Source organism: Harpia harpyja, chromosome 13 (assembly GCF_026419915.1).
Source record: "Harpia harpyja isolate bHarHar1 chromosome 13, bHarHar1 primary haplotype, whole genome shotgun sequence".
NCBI classification, from domain to species: Eukaryota; Metazoa; Chordata; class Aves; order Accipitriformes; family Accipitridae; genus Harpia; species Harpia harpyja.
Window position 1 is genome coordinate 26569294 of NC_068952.1, and position 12558 is coordinate 26581851.

Consider the following 12558-nt stretch of genomic DNA (forward strand, 5'->3'; position numbering starts at 1 on the left):
TGTCTTTCCCTCTTTAAAAGCACAAAAAGGCTGTCCACCAGCCACAGCTCTAATCTCTGAGGGCAGGGTTATGAAGCAGGCGACTGCAGTTTCGGAACAGCCAGAAGGAAACAGGAAGCTCTGCTTGAGTAAGCAGCGGGGTGCTCCGGGTGTGCCCAGGGCGAGGTGAGGGGCAGCGGGGCCCGTTGTCAGCACCTGCACCAACCCTACCGCAGCAGCCTCAGTGGCCATGCGCCATCTTCCACGCACTGCTAGTACTCAGCCGTACTGTAAAGCCTGCTGTAGTGGAGCGCTTGTCTGTCTTCAGCAAGGCTCTGGTGTTACTAAGTAAGTAGCATGGAAAGCAAGCCTAACTTTGTCTTTGTGTCTTTGGGAGAGGTAGGGGAGAGCAGTGCTGCTGACAGCTTGTGCCCTCAGCCCAGGGCTTTGCTGTCAGTGTCAAAGTATCTTGTTTTCCCTCTCCTCGTGGAAAAGGCAGCATGGTAATTCCTGAACAATGTTGTTTCGTTCCCCTTTACAGCATTTCTAAAGATTTTCAAGAAACCGCTGGGGCCCTGGGCTGGATTTACTGTTTTTGGTGCTTCAACACCGAGCACTGCTCAGAACAGGGCCGAAACAGAAAAAACCGGGGGTGAAAAGGCAGGGCTCGACCTAAGTCTGCCCTTTTTATGTCCCCAGGGTGGGCTGCGAGTGTGACAAAGCCATTTAAATACCGATCTGAGGTGGAGATGACCATTAATCCGTGCTCCCGCCGCTGCTGAGCTGCCCTGCCCCTCCTGCCGCGGCTTGGCGGGGCGGCCCCCCGCGGTCTCCCTCACCCCCGCCCAGCCGACCGGGCCCGCGGGTGCGTTGCCAGCTGCCGCCTGCCACGGACTGCCAGTCTCTACCCCAGCATGGCACGTCACGGGGATGAGGCTCACTCGCTGTAACGTCATTCCTCGACGTAATGGCAGCGTGGGGGAGAAAAAGGCGATCGGGGACATCTTCCCGCCTCTCCCTTCGCCAGGCGCCCCGCCACTCGGCGGAACTATATTTCCCAGAATGCCGCGAGAGGGGCCGGGGCGAATCGCTCTCTGGAATTGTCCCTGTCGGGCCGCCGTAGCAGCCGGCGGGGGCGGCTGTCAGGCGGTGACGGCAGGCGGGACGCGCCCAGGTTGTTGCTGCTGCCGGGACGCGGCTGGGTGCGGGCGGCGGCTCGCGGAGGAGGGGGCGGCGGCTCGCGGAGGAGGGGGCGGCGGCGGGGAGCGCGGCAGTCCCGGCCCGGCCATGGACGAACAAGCGGGGCCCGGCGTTTTCTTCAGTAACAACAACAACAATAACGCCCTGCTTCTGCCGCCGCCGGCGGGCGGGCCGGGGCTGGAGTCGGGCGAGGCGGCGGCAGCAGCGGCGGCCGCGGCGGCAGCAGGAGGAGGAGGCGGCGGCGGGGGGGTCTCAGCCTCCGGAGCTGCCGCGCCGGTATCGGCGTCCCGGGCTCAGTACAGCGTGCCGGGCATCCTGCATTTCCTGCAGCACGAGTGGGGCCGCTTCGAGGCGGAGCGCGCCGAGTGGGAGGCGGAGCGGGCGGAGCTGCAGGTAATAACCCGCGACCTCTTCTCCCCCTGTCTCACCGTTCCGGCAGCCGGAGGGGAGCGACCGCCCGAGCCGCTGCCCCGTCTTCCCCCGTGAGGGAGCGGCCGCCCAGCTCCGCCGCGGGCCATTTCCCTCCACCTCAGAGGGCGGCCGCCCCCCGCCGCCGCGGGGCGGAGGGGCGTGACATGGCGGCCGGCCCTGAGGGGAGCGGCCCCTGCCCGCCGCGCGGCTCTCGGCGCCTCTCCGGAGTTTTCCGGGTGCCCCTCCGGGGCCGCCTGCCTAAACTTGTCACCGGTTTCATAACCCGCTGTTAAAAATCCCCTCCGGCGAGCTGCGCGCCCCGTTTGTGCCGCTGCCCCTCCGCGGCCGGTGGCTGCCCTCGGTGCTGGCTCGCAGACCCTCTGGGCCCTCGGCCCCCTGGGCAGGCCTGCGGGACCGGCTGCAACTCCTTCGGTACTATGGGACACGTTACCTAGTGTTTTCAGTTGAAAAGCGGTGGGGTTGATACGCTCATTAATGCGCTAAAGGACTGATAGGGGTCTTGCAGTTAAAAGACTTGGGAACTGCTGGCCTAGAGCCATTACTGTCAGATACTTCAGTGATGGGCATGTTACATTAATAACAGTCGATAATGCAGCCTTCGTGGTTGTTCCTCTTTGGCTTTGCTTACAAAAAGATCTCTCTTGTAAACCTCACATTGCCCACGTTACCAGCAGCCCACTGTTTGGTTCTCGTATGGCCACGTTTGAGACTGAAAAGTATCTACTCTGCTTCCTCTTTAGGTCTTCTTTCTTTGTCTCTTGCTTCCTATCCATCTCTTTTCTTTCTGTGTCTTTCCTTCAAAGTACCATCTTTGTCAACAGAGTCTTCAGTCTGTTTAGCAATGTGAAGCACTTCTTTGGTTCTTGGTTTTGGGTTTTTTTTTTTAATTAGTAGGGAGGTCTTCTTTTTAATTGTACTTTCTATGGTAACATCAAACAACCGCTCTGAGAAGAGTTGCAGATGTGACATTCTTCTCCAAGGGTTCCCTTGTAGGAATTTAAATGAGTCATGGGGTCAAGAGAGTAATTTTTATTTTAACTTCAATGATTCAATGAAAAATTGGTTCGCAACTGAATCGTGTTTCTATCCGCTACATCCAGTAAATACTGTGTAGAAAGTAACTAGCTTAGCTATATATAAGAAGAACATCATGTGTCGTATATCCAGTGGAGTCTCATAAATATTGTGACATTTTTTCATAGCTGATACAGATCTGAAAAATTGCTTTGGATAAAAAAATTGTTTTACAGGACCTAAGAAATTCTGCCAGGGTGTTAATAGTAATAACACTTTGCATGTTTATAGTGCCCTTCAATAGAAGCTAGCATGCCATTTTTCCTCCTCCCTCCTCCCCGAAGTATCCCTCAAAAGCTTGGTAAGTGTTACGGATGAGACAGGAGGAAAGAAGTAGAGTATTTAAACTGTTTGCCAAAGTCGTGCATTGTCAGTGGCAGAACTGGGAATATAACACATTACAAGTTGTTTGCTTGAATGCCTTTGGCTCTTTCCAAAACATCTCAATAAAGTTATAATTAGCTGTGGCTGGCATTGCCACGAGCTGTAACAGCATTTGTCTGCTGCGGAGTCATGTTCAGAAAGGTGCAAAATTCTTGGCTGTCTCTATAGTCATGAGGCGTTACATCTGCTGTGACCATTTGCAGTTGAATGTTCTTCCATCCATGTGAGAGGTTTGTGTTAGGGGTTCAGCAACTACAGGATGGCTTTTAGAAATTGTACATGTACAGCTGAAGGATGAGCAGTGTTAATTAAAAACTAGTTCCGTGCTCCTTCTGAAGCCTTTTGTTGGCCTATTTATTTGGAAATGTTTAACAGAATAACGGAAATTCGAGGTTGGGCAGTTTGTCTCTCTTGAGATAAAGATGCAGTGCTCCTGATTGTACTTCACTAGTCGTCTATCCTATGTAAATTTCAGTGTTAGATAATAGCTCTCTTGGGAGGCTGTGTGGCAGAGGATCTATTTTGGATGGTCTTCTTAGTATCCCGTAATTTTTTTCTGCAGTTCATCTTGTTTCTTAGAGGTAGACTTTTTTTATATCCAGTTTCTTACCTGTCATGATGTTTAAATACTTCAGATACTTTATGCCACAGTATTACCGTGCTTGACTTTTGCTCTGTAGTTGTTGGTTAGTTAAGCTATATCCTCTCTCCAGAAAACACCTTGTAAGTCAGACCCACTGTGATTTCCTGTCTTCCTTTTGCTCTCCTCTGGGCTTCTTTTTGTTTTCTCTTTTTCTTTTCCTTGTAATTAATTGTGTAGAACTAAATGTGACATTCAGGTAGCCTACCTTTCTGTTGCATTATGTGATGCTTGTTTGGGTGACACACACCTAAGTTTATAACATGTGAGTTGGCAGGCCAGGCAGCTTACTCTCTGTTCTTAGTTACTGGTCTAGTACTGCCTTTCCAAGGTTTTTCTTCCTATCAAATGCCTATATTTTGCTTTCCCTGGCAAATATTCATGTTTACTCTGATTTCCTAATTATTTTTCTTGAACCTTTTGAAATTATTGTTGCCTCTATTATATAATCTTCCTTATTCAGGGTGAAAGAGGACTTCAATATTTATATCTAAGCAAGTATCATTACTAAGCTGTGTATTTCAAATAAGAATGAAAACGGATTCACACAGAGTTCCTGTAGATGCTTATGTACTAATTACATATTTCACTTTTAATGCTTGCTTTCTGTTTACGGTCCTTTGACATCTGTAGATTGAAAAATTATCCTAGGAATAAACTTTCATGATGCCCTGTGAAGTAATTCACTAGAATAAATACTAACATTATTAATCCTCATTTTAGTATTCACAAACTGTGTCTTATAGCATTATCATTTATTTTCATATCTTTTCAGAAATGAGTAATTTTCCTTTTCTTGGGTTCTTCTAGTAGCTGCTTGGGAGAGTTGACAAGAAAGGGTTTCCTGTTCTGCAAAAGTTTTAAACTTAAGGTTTTTTTTTCATTCTGCATTTTTCTGGACTGTGTTTCCGAGGCATTTCAGAGTTGTTGTTATGTATTGGACAAGTCCATCCTAAAATAGCCAAGAGTTTGATCAAATGCATATGCAGGGCACTGAAATTCGTATCTTTGCTTGAGGCAAGCAGGGTTTGAACTGCCTCCCATATTGGTGTCTTGCCTTAACCATATGTCTTCTGACTGGTTGGGGGTGATTCTCTGTTATGGATGCTATTTCCTTTTAATTAGCCATCTGCCACCCCTGGGAGAGAGCAATGGGGACTCTGCCCCCACAGCTGGGACCCCCGCAGAGCCGTGCGCTGCTGATGCACATCCTTCTCCCAGCAAGCGACAAAGCTGTTGAGCTCTGCTGCTTCTGGGCTGGATGAGCTTGGAAGGCACTTGTGTGTGTGTGTATGGCTTTTGTTTTGACTGGAATTTTTGTCTTTGCAAGCAATGCATATGTTGCTGTGGAAAGTTGTGCTTCTGACAGACATTTTTCTGGCAAAAATGCTGATTTGCAGACTTTGGCATTTCTCCGCATTTCACAAATGTTCTAAATTGTGACAAACTGCTATGCTGTATGTAACTGCGTGTATAGACACCCCATATCCTGCTAAGGAATTTTATAGTTCTTGTCCTCTTTCCTACTAAGGTTTTCATTTCTTCTAACTGGTAACTGTTTCTTGAGAGTAGTAGACTGCTTTGGAGTAGTGGGACCTGATAGGGTTACCTTAAAATTATTTTTCCTGGGTAAACTTTCCTTTGAAAAGGTTTGCAAGGAAATTATGGAGAATGGGTGGATACAATGTGCTTGTCTTTCCACAGCTTTGTTAAAAATATTCCTCGTAAGACAGTGCCAAAAGAAAAAAAAAAACAAACCCCTAAATGATAGGGAAAGAGTTAATGAAATGAGATAAAATGTGGTGAAATGAGGTAAAATGTGGTTAAATGATAGCAGACAACTGTAATAGAAGGAATATGATGGAAATAATAGATAAGCACTTGAGGTCAGTTATGGAAGTCAGATTTAGTAATGTTAGCTCTCTGGAGGGGGGTCATGGATGGTGATCTTCCCCCTTTGCTGCTGCTTTTCTGAGGCAGGAGGCAGGTAGTGAAACCAGGCATGCTACATGGTAAGATTGTCCTTGGAGATAGACAAGTTAAAGTAATGAGGAGAAGGGGCAAATCAGGCAGATGGCTGTGGCTATTTATAGTGTGGTTTAGGACATTCATTACTTGATTCAGAAATAGTTGATATGTACAGTTTGTTGGCTTTTAGATAACGGTCCTCTTATTGGATTAAGTTTCTAGTTAAAAATTATTCTGATAGCTGGATAATTTGAAAATATTGTTCAGAGAAAAAGGATTGAGCAGTGAGTTGATGAAATCAGTTATTTAGTTAATGGAAAACTCCTAAAAATTTGGTTTGGCCAATAAAATAGAAGATAAAATACAGTTTGAAGAAGTTTTGTATAAGATTTTCAAATATGATGGTGTGGGTCGAATCTCTGAGATTCTCTGTGAAAGATGAATTGGCAGAAGTGCTGTAGAAGTCTTCGATAAAGTATTTTTTCTTATAAGGCAGATGTTACTAAGAAAACAGTGATTAATGTTAAATTCCTTTCCACACCAGACGGACAATATTCTCAACTTTATTGTTTTAAATGTGTCAGATAAAAGAAAGGTGGAAGAAAATGAGCCATGGTCACAATAGTGAGGCATGTTTAGTAGGGGAAGATGATGCTAAATGGGTCTCAGTGACTACCAGATATCATTTCTTTTGCTAAGTTCTTTTAGCAAACTTTGTAGTTGCCAAATTCATGTGAAGCAGAGAAGCTTCTGTACTCTTCTTTCCTGTTTGCTTATATGCATGTTTGCCAGCTAATCCCAATATACTCATTGATAAGCTGTCATGGCTTGTTTTATTTAACCCAGGAGGACTGGTGGGAGTAAATGTTCAGTGACGAAAGAGCTGCATTATAGAAATTTGTAGCTTTTGTAGAGAAGTAGAATGTAAATACAAACTGATGAGACTGGTTCATTGCAGGTCTGCACCTGATTTTTATAGTTGTTTGATTTTTTTTTTTTTTTAAATTGCATAAATGATCTGAGCATTTCCCAGCATCAGATTTTCCCATTCTTCTCAAATCTGTTAAACCTGTAATTTAGTTTAAGTGTAATGCAAATGTGTTTCCTAAATGGGCCTAACTCTTTTACGGAAGTGCTGCTGTAAATATTGATGTGGCACTGACAGGGAGTTTTGCAATGTTACATTGTCTCCAAGTGGTCTTTAAAGCTTACAGATGCTTTTGACAAAGTTATAGTTTAAAAAAGAAGAGGATTTTCTGATTTTCATGATTTGGTATAAAATTATTGAATTAAGCAAAAATGGAATAAGTTGTTATATTCTAGGTGGAAAACTTTGGTTTTCCTTGTCAGGTTAGCATATGTTGAAACGTCCTATGTGTCTTCACTAATGCACGTTTATAATTTAAATTGGTATTTCTGCATCCTACTCAAGTTGTAGCCCTCCTTTTTCTGTTGAAGGTCTTGTCTTATGTCAGTTTTATTGTCTCGGGGGTAAGTAACTTTGCATTGTTTGAACAAGTTGCAAATGTAACTTGGCCTTTATTGACATTTCTGTAGACACTGAAACTTTATTTACTAATTCTAGAACAGGCTGCATAAAATTCCCTAAGGAGGATCACATTTATCTCCAGAGACTTTTGGTTCATCTTCATTTAATGCTAAAAGAAGTAAGGCTGTACAAATGCCAAGCCTTGACTAAAATTGATATCCATAGACAGTTTTCTGAGAAAATAGGTATTGGTCAGCCATCTACTCACATATTTGGCTTCACAAGGCTGCCAGGCCTTGTCACGTCCTCCTTTCGAAGTTCCTTAGCCAAAAAGTGGCAAGAACTGACTTAGAAGTAGATGAAGGATTGTTATGTTTTGTTTTTAAATGCTGAGAAATGCTTAGGTACTTGAAACTGCTCTTCTGAATCACTTCAGAGTGCTCAGAATCCAAGCTTTGCAGACAATACACTAGAAATAAAAATACTCTGAAATGTGAAAACAAAGGTTCACTTTATCATAATGACCTGTTCTGTATGGGCCTGTAGATGGATTCATCTAGAAGATGTTCTTTTCCTGTTTGAAAAGAGTTTGCTATATGCTAACTAATATTGAATACTTTGAAAATAACCCAGTGACAAAGAAGTTAAATTAAAGATCGCAGTGTGGAAAGACTGCATTTTTTCTGCTCTTAGCCAGGAATATGTTTCCGTTTAGGGCAGTCACATAGGGCAGGATTGCAAAAGCATCAGAACAAAAATGGCATGCGTGATGTTCATATCCAAGCTTGTAAACAGGAGGTGAGAATGAAATCAGTTATTTTTGTATCTGCTTCACTTGATGCTCTGGTCAGTTCAGGGTGGTGGTGCATGCTTGAATACAAGGAGTAGCTGCTCCTGGCTGTAGGAGCAAGAAACGAGAATGTGCCAATTGCCTTTGCAAATACTCATGTGGTCAAGTCTGGTTCACTCCTCTTTTTGTTACCAAAGCCAAATCTAAAAATCTCCTCCAGATTTCTTCTCTCTTGTCTTGCTATACCCCAAGTGATTCATTCGGCCTGTGAACTTCCATTGTCTGAGTTTAAATGTGGGCCCTAAGTCTGTTTATCAGTTCTGCTGCTGACTGCTGTTGCTGCATGTCTGCCTTTCTTGTACAGCAAGTGGAAAGCAATTAATTTGAGCATTTTCAGTTTGGACTTTGGCTCATAATACGCGATTATTTTGTGACGTGTCATTGTGGTGTTGCCTATAGAATTACATCACGTTTAAAACTTGCTCTCTATTTGTCCTTAAATCAGTCTACATGGAGCATGCTCCTGGGACTCAAAAGAAAAAAGAAAAATAGTTAATGCTCACCACTTACTTAAGTGTACTATAAAAATGACTGGAGGGTTAGAGAAAATTTTTGCTTATGAAGAATGATTAAATAAGCTGAATATACGTTGTTTGGCTAACTCAGCAAGTATTTTGATGTTTGCCATTCTTAGAACAGTGAAAGGCAGCACTGAAGAGTGGATATGGCTATCTGAACAGAGATCTGCCTGGTAAAACACTTCAAACTGCAGAAAGAAAAGTGTTCCTGTTGGTTGACATGCTTAAATTAGTAAGCAAGGTATTGCCAGGAATAAATTACTAAATAATTTTTGATTCTGGATGATCTATTAGGAGTTTTGAATTCACTGATAAGAAATTGTTTTTCAAACAATCTTTTCAAAGAAATGAAGAATGTAAGTAAATGGCTTTTTCAACCATCTTTTTTTACTGTAAGCTAAATCTTTGATCTCTTGGATGGTTTAATTTTTTCAGGGCTTAGCTCTGATGCCAGTTTTAGGACATCTCTGAGAAGTACAGCAAAAATAATTTGCCAGTAGCAGATTGTGCTGGGCTTCAGTCCCATGAGGCACTATCGTCCAGTGTGAGTGTGCAGGCGATAAATGGGATGAGGTGCTTCTGTGCGGGGTGGAGCTAAATATGCCTTAGTGCCTGCCACTCGTTTCAGCTTGTGGCGCCACTTCAGTTTTGTGTTATCTTAAATGGCTACAGGCGCTTACAAAAGCTTCCTAGCCTCTCTTGGCATGGAGCGCTAGTAGGTGTGTGTTGCAATGTTAAAGATGGTGCCTGAAAAATTGCTTGCCAGTTGTACTAGACCACTGATATTTCCGTTCCCCCTCCTCTGTACCTGTGTTTTATGTCCTCTCCTCCTACCCCCTGGGCATACCTATGCTTATTTACAAATACACTTAAATATGTAGCGCTTCAGTGAGCCAACCATAATCTAAAATACTGAGCACTCCCCAGCCTGTGGAATCGTTCTGGCAGGTCTCGGTAGACTGGTTAGCACAACTGTTCCAGGCTGATTCATCTGTATGTGTGTTTAGTTATTTTAGCTATCTACATATTTTTTGCAATACTTTTCTTGAAGTTTCTTCCCTTCCCTTGTTCTCTTTCTCTCAAACTGTGAAGACCTTGTTGTTGAATTATGGAAGCGGTATATACTGAATTGCGTGTCTTAGTAGCTCTTACTTTGTCATGTGATGCCTGTTGACCTTCAAGTGCCCATAAATTTGCAGTGAGGTTTACTTTAAATTATTAAGGTAAATATTTTAAAGAAAATAATGGAAAGGCTTTTTATAGTTCTTGAGTCTTAAGAACTAAAAAAAATAATTCACCTTTTAACTTGAAATAGCTGTAAAATTCAGGAGCTGATAGAAGTTGATACTAAACATACATTGTTTGTTTAGCAGCCATAGCATTGTTTCTTTTTAAACATTTTCTGTTAAAGGTAAATATTTTTTTAATCTCTTGCTTTTTTGTAATGTCAAGGTGTCAGCCTAAAAAGGTGTGCTGATATGGTATACTTTTTAACATCCTTGTCGTCATGGTTGCTGATTCCAGGAAGTGTAAATTTCAGTTTACTTTTTCAAACATTGGTGAAATCCAGATTTATTAAGATGCAATTTCATTATTTGATTATATTGTTATGGCTGCTAAGCTTGTATGAGGTAGTCAACAACATTTAAAAAAAAAGTTGTTTCTAACCCAGTGCTACCTAAAACATTGCCTCATCCTTTTGTCCACTTTGCAGTAATGTGACCTTAGAGTCTTTTGGGGAATTTCCTAAAACAACAATGTTGTTGGCCATGAGAATTTTTTTTAATATAAGAATGAATGTTATTTTTAAAATCTCTCGGTAAAGAAGTGAAATAGTTAAGATAGTTACAGTGCTATTAATTTAGACTGGATACTCATAAAACTTCTAAGTTTTGTTGCAGTTGGCAATACTAAAAACTTTAATGAGATAAAATAGAAAAAAAAATAATACTGGACTGTACGGTTGTAGCTGAAATTGACTGTTCCAGGCATCTCTCATCCCAATATTCCCAACATCCAATGGGGTTGGTTTTTTTGTTTTTGTTTTCTCCTGACTCTCTTGATTTTAATTTTACAGTTTAGCTGTAATACAGAAACTTGTAGCATTTAGCCTAGAATAAACTTGAGGCGGACTCTGCCTTGATTCCTTGCTGCGGATCCAGCGGGGCCAGGTGCTTTATGGAGACGATGTGCCCCACCCATAAGGCAAGGAACAATCTGAGTTTTTGCTTGATCCCCATAGGCGGTTTAGAGGTTTGCAATGACTAGCTTACAACTTGATGCATTTTAACCTTATTAGCTACAAGGTCAGTTGTCGCAGAACCTGTTTGTTGGGCATATTTGTGAATTCTTGAAATTTTTGGCAAACCTTCCCGGGAGTGGTCAAAGCATAAGTGTAGGACAGTGTTGCAGATCCTTCAAATTGGAAGCGATCCTCCTTTGCTCTCCTGCTCCCTCAGGTAGCACAAGCTTCAGGTTTGATTTGCACTAAAGCTGCAACAATGCGAAATGGCCTGTGGAGTCTCAATCTATTGATAAAATTCTGTTTACGTCCGAATTACAAGAAAACTGTAGTTGTACAGTTCAGTTATACTTTTCATCGGATTTAAACCCAGACCTCTTACACTTTAAATGTTTGCACAGACATTAGACAGGTGTTGGCTAAATATTTTGATTGGAAACGGTGATCCTAGAGTTACCACTGTTTTGTTCTAGAGACTGAGAAAATACTGCTAGATGTCATCATTTGTCATTTTAGATATTTAAACTCAGTGTATTCATTTATTCAGTTTTCATTTATACTACAAATTGTTTCATTTATGGTATGAACATTTAGGTTCCTCTGCATGTTTTCAGTTAATTGCCAAACATTGTAAAGAATGAAATCTGCTTAGGACATAGGGACTGTTACAGTATTATCGTTGGTATAAAATTTCAGTTATTTTAATGCTATCCTTATGTGCATTACAAATAAGCCTGAATATTATCATTAAGAATTTCTTCAATAAAATTTGAGCTTACAAATATAACTGATGTTTTGTTGTCTGCTGAGGCTGACTTAATTGTAATTATCCAGTACTTATATAAATGAGGGATAAGGGTTGCTAACATCCTGTGGGAAAGAGGGGAAATATTCTCCTTACTTTTTGTATATTATGAAAAAGACCAAATGTAAGCATTCTCATTTTCAGAGCCAGAATTTCTCAAAAATAACAAGTATTGGACGTAAGGATGCTACTTAGAAGAAAAGCATGAACAAACTATGCTAGAAACTGCACAGCCTCCAAGGAGAAAGCAAAATTATTCTCAAGCCCTGTGGTGCACTTGTCGGTTTCTTGATTTGCCGGGAAAACTGCCAATCTGTAAAATATATAGTAACCTTGAAAGATCCTGGCAATAAGCTTGTGTAGGGCTGGAGAGATGGCTCTTGGGCCTCGAGTTCCACTCTGTTGTTGCTGCATGCGTTTCGAGTAAGAAACACATGAATTTCTTGGAAGTCCAGGGAATAGAAAAGTTATAAGATATCAGTAAGAGCATTGGCATACCACTGACAATAAAAGATCTTCAAAGAATCAGTTAATATTTCTTCCAGTGCTCTTTCTTCCTGTGCAATATGTGTATAATACTTACAGCCTGACAGTGGCCCCGAGAAGGGAGAGCAAAATCCTTTTGCTTCATGTTGAATCATAAGATGTAGATGCTTCAGCTCCAGAGGTAGAGTTAGGAACATTATTTACATTATTTTATGTACTTAAGAAGCTTCTGGTAACAGTTTTGAATTTTGGTTCTCAAATGGTTAGTCAGGCAAGTCACGGAGCCAGGCCTGCCGTGTATCAGAAGCGTGACTCTGCTCATTTTCACATGAAGGAGGTGTCATATGATATTTCTTAACCAAATCCATTTATGTCTCTCTCTTACAAAAGTAAGCTATCAAAACTACTGAGAAGTTGCTTTTTTTTTCGTTGTTTAGGCTGCTACCAGTGGAAGATGACTTTAACCTCAATTGTTAGCATGGTAATGCTGG

The 12558-nt window shown here is 42.1% G+C and overlaps 1 protein-coding gene across 4 annotated transcripts in view; it reads left to right on the forward strand.

The window, feature by feature from the left end:
- The first annotated feature begins 1208 nt into the window (after positions 1-1208).
- Positions 1209-12558, forward strand: part of STRN (striatin) — a 74623-nt gene continuing 63273 nt past the window's right edge. For all 4 annotated transcript variants that reach the window (XM_052805336.1, XM_052805337.1, XM_052805339.1 and 1 more), the window contains exon 1: positions 1209-1572. In XM_052805336.1, coding sequence (XP_052661296.1) covers positions 1267-1572 — 306 coding nt within the window. In that variant the 5' untranslated portion in view covers positions 1209-1266. The remainder of the gene's footprint in view (positions 1573-12558) is intronic.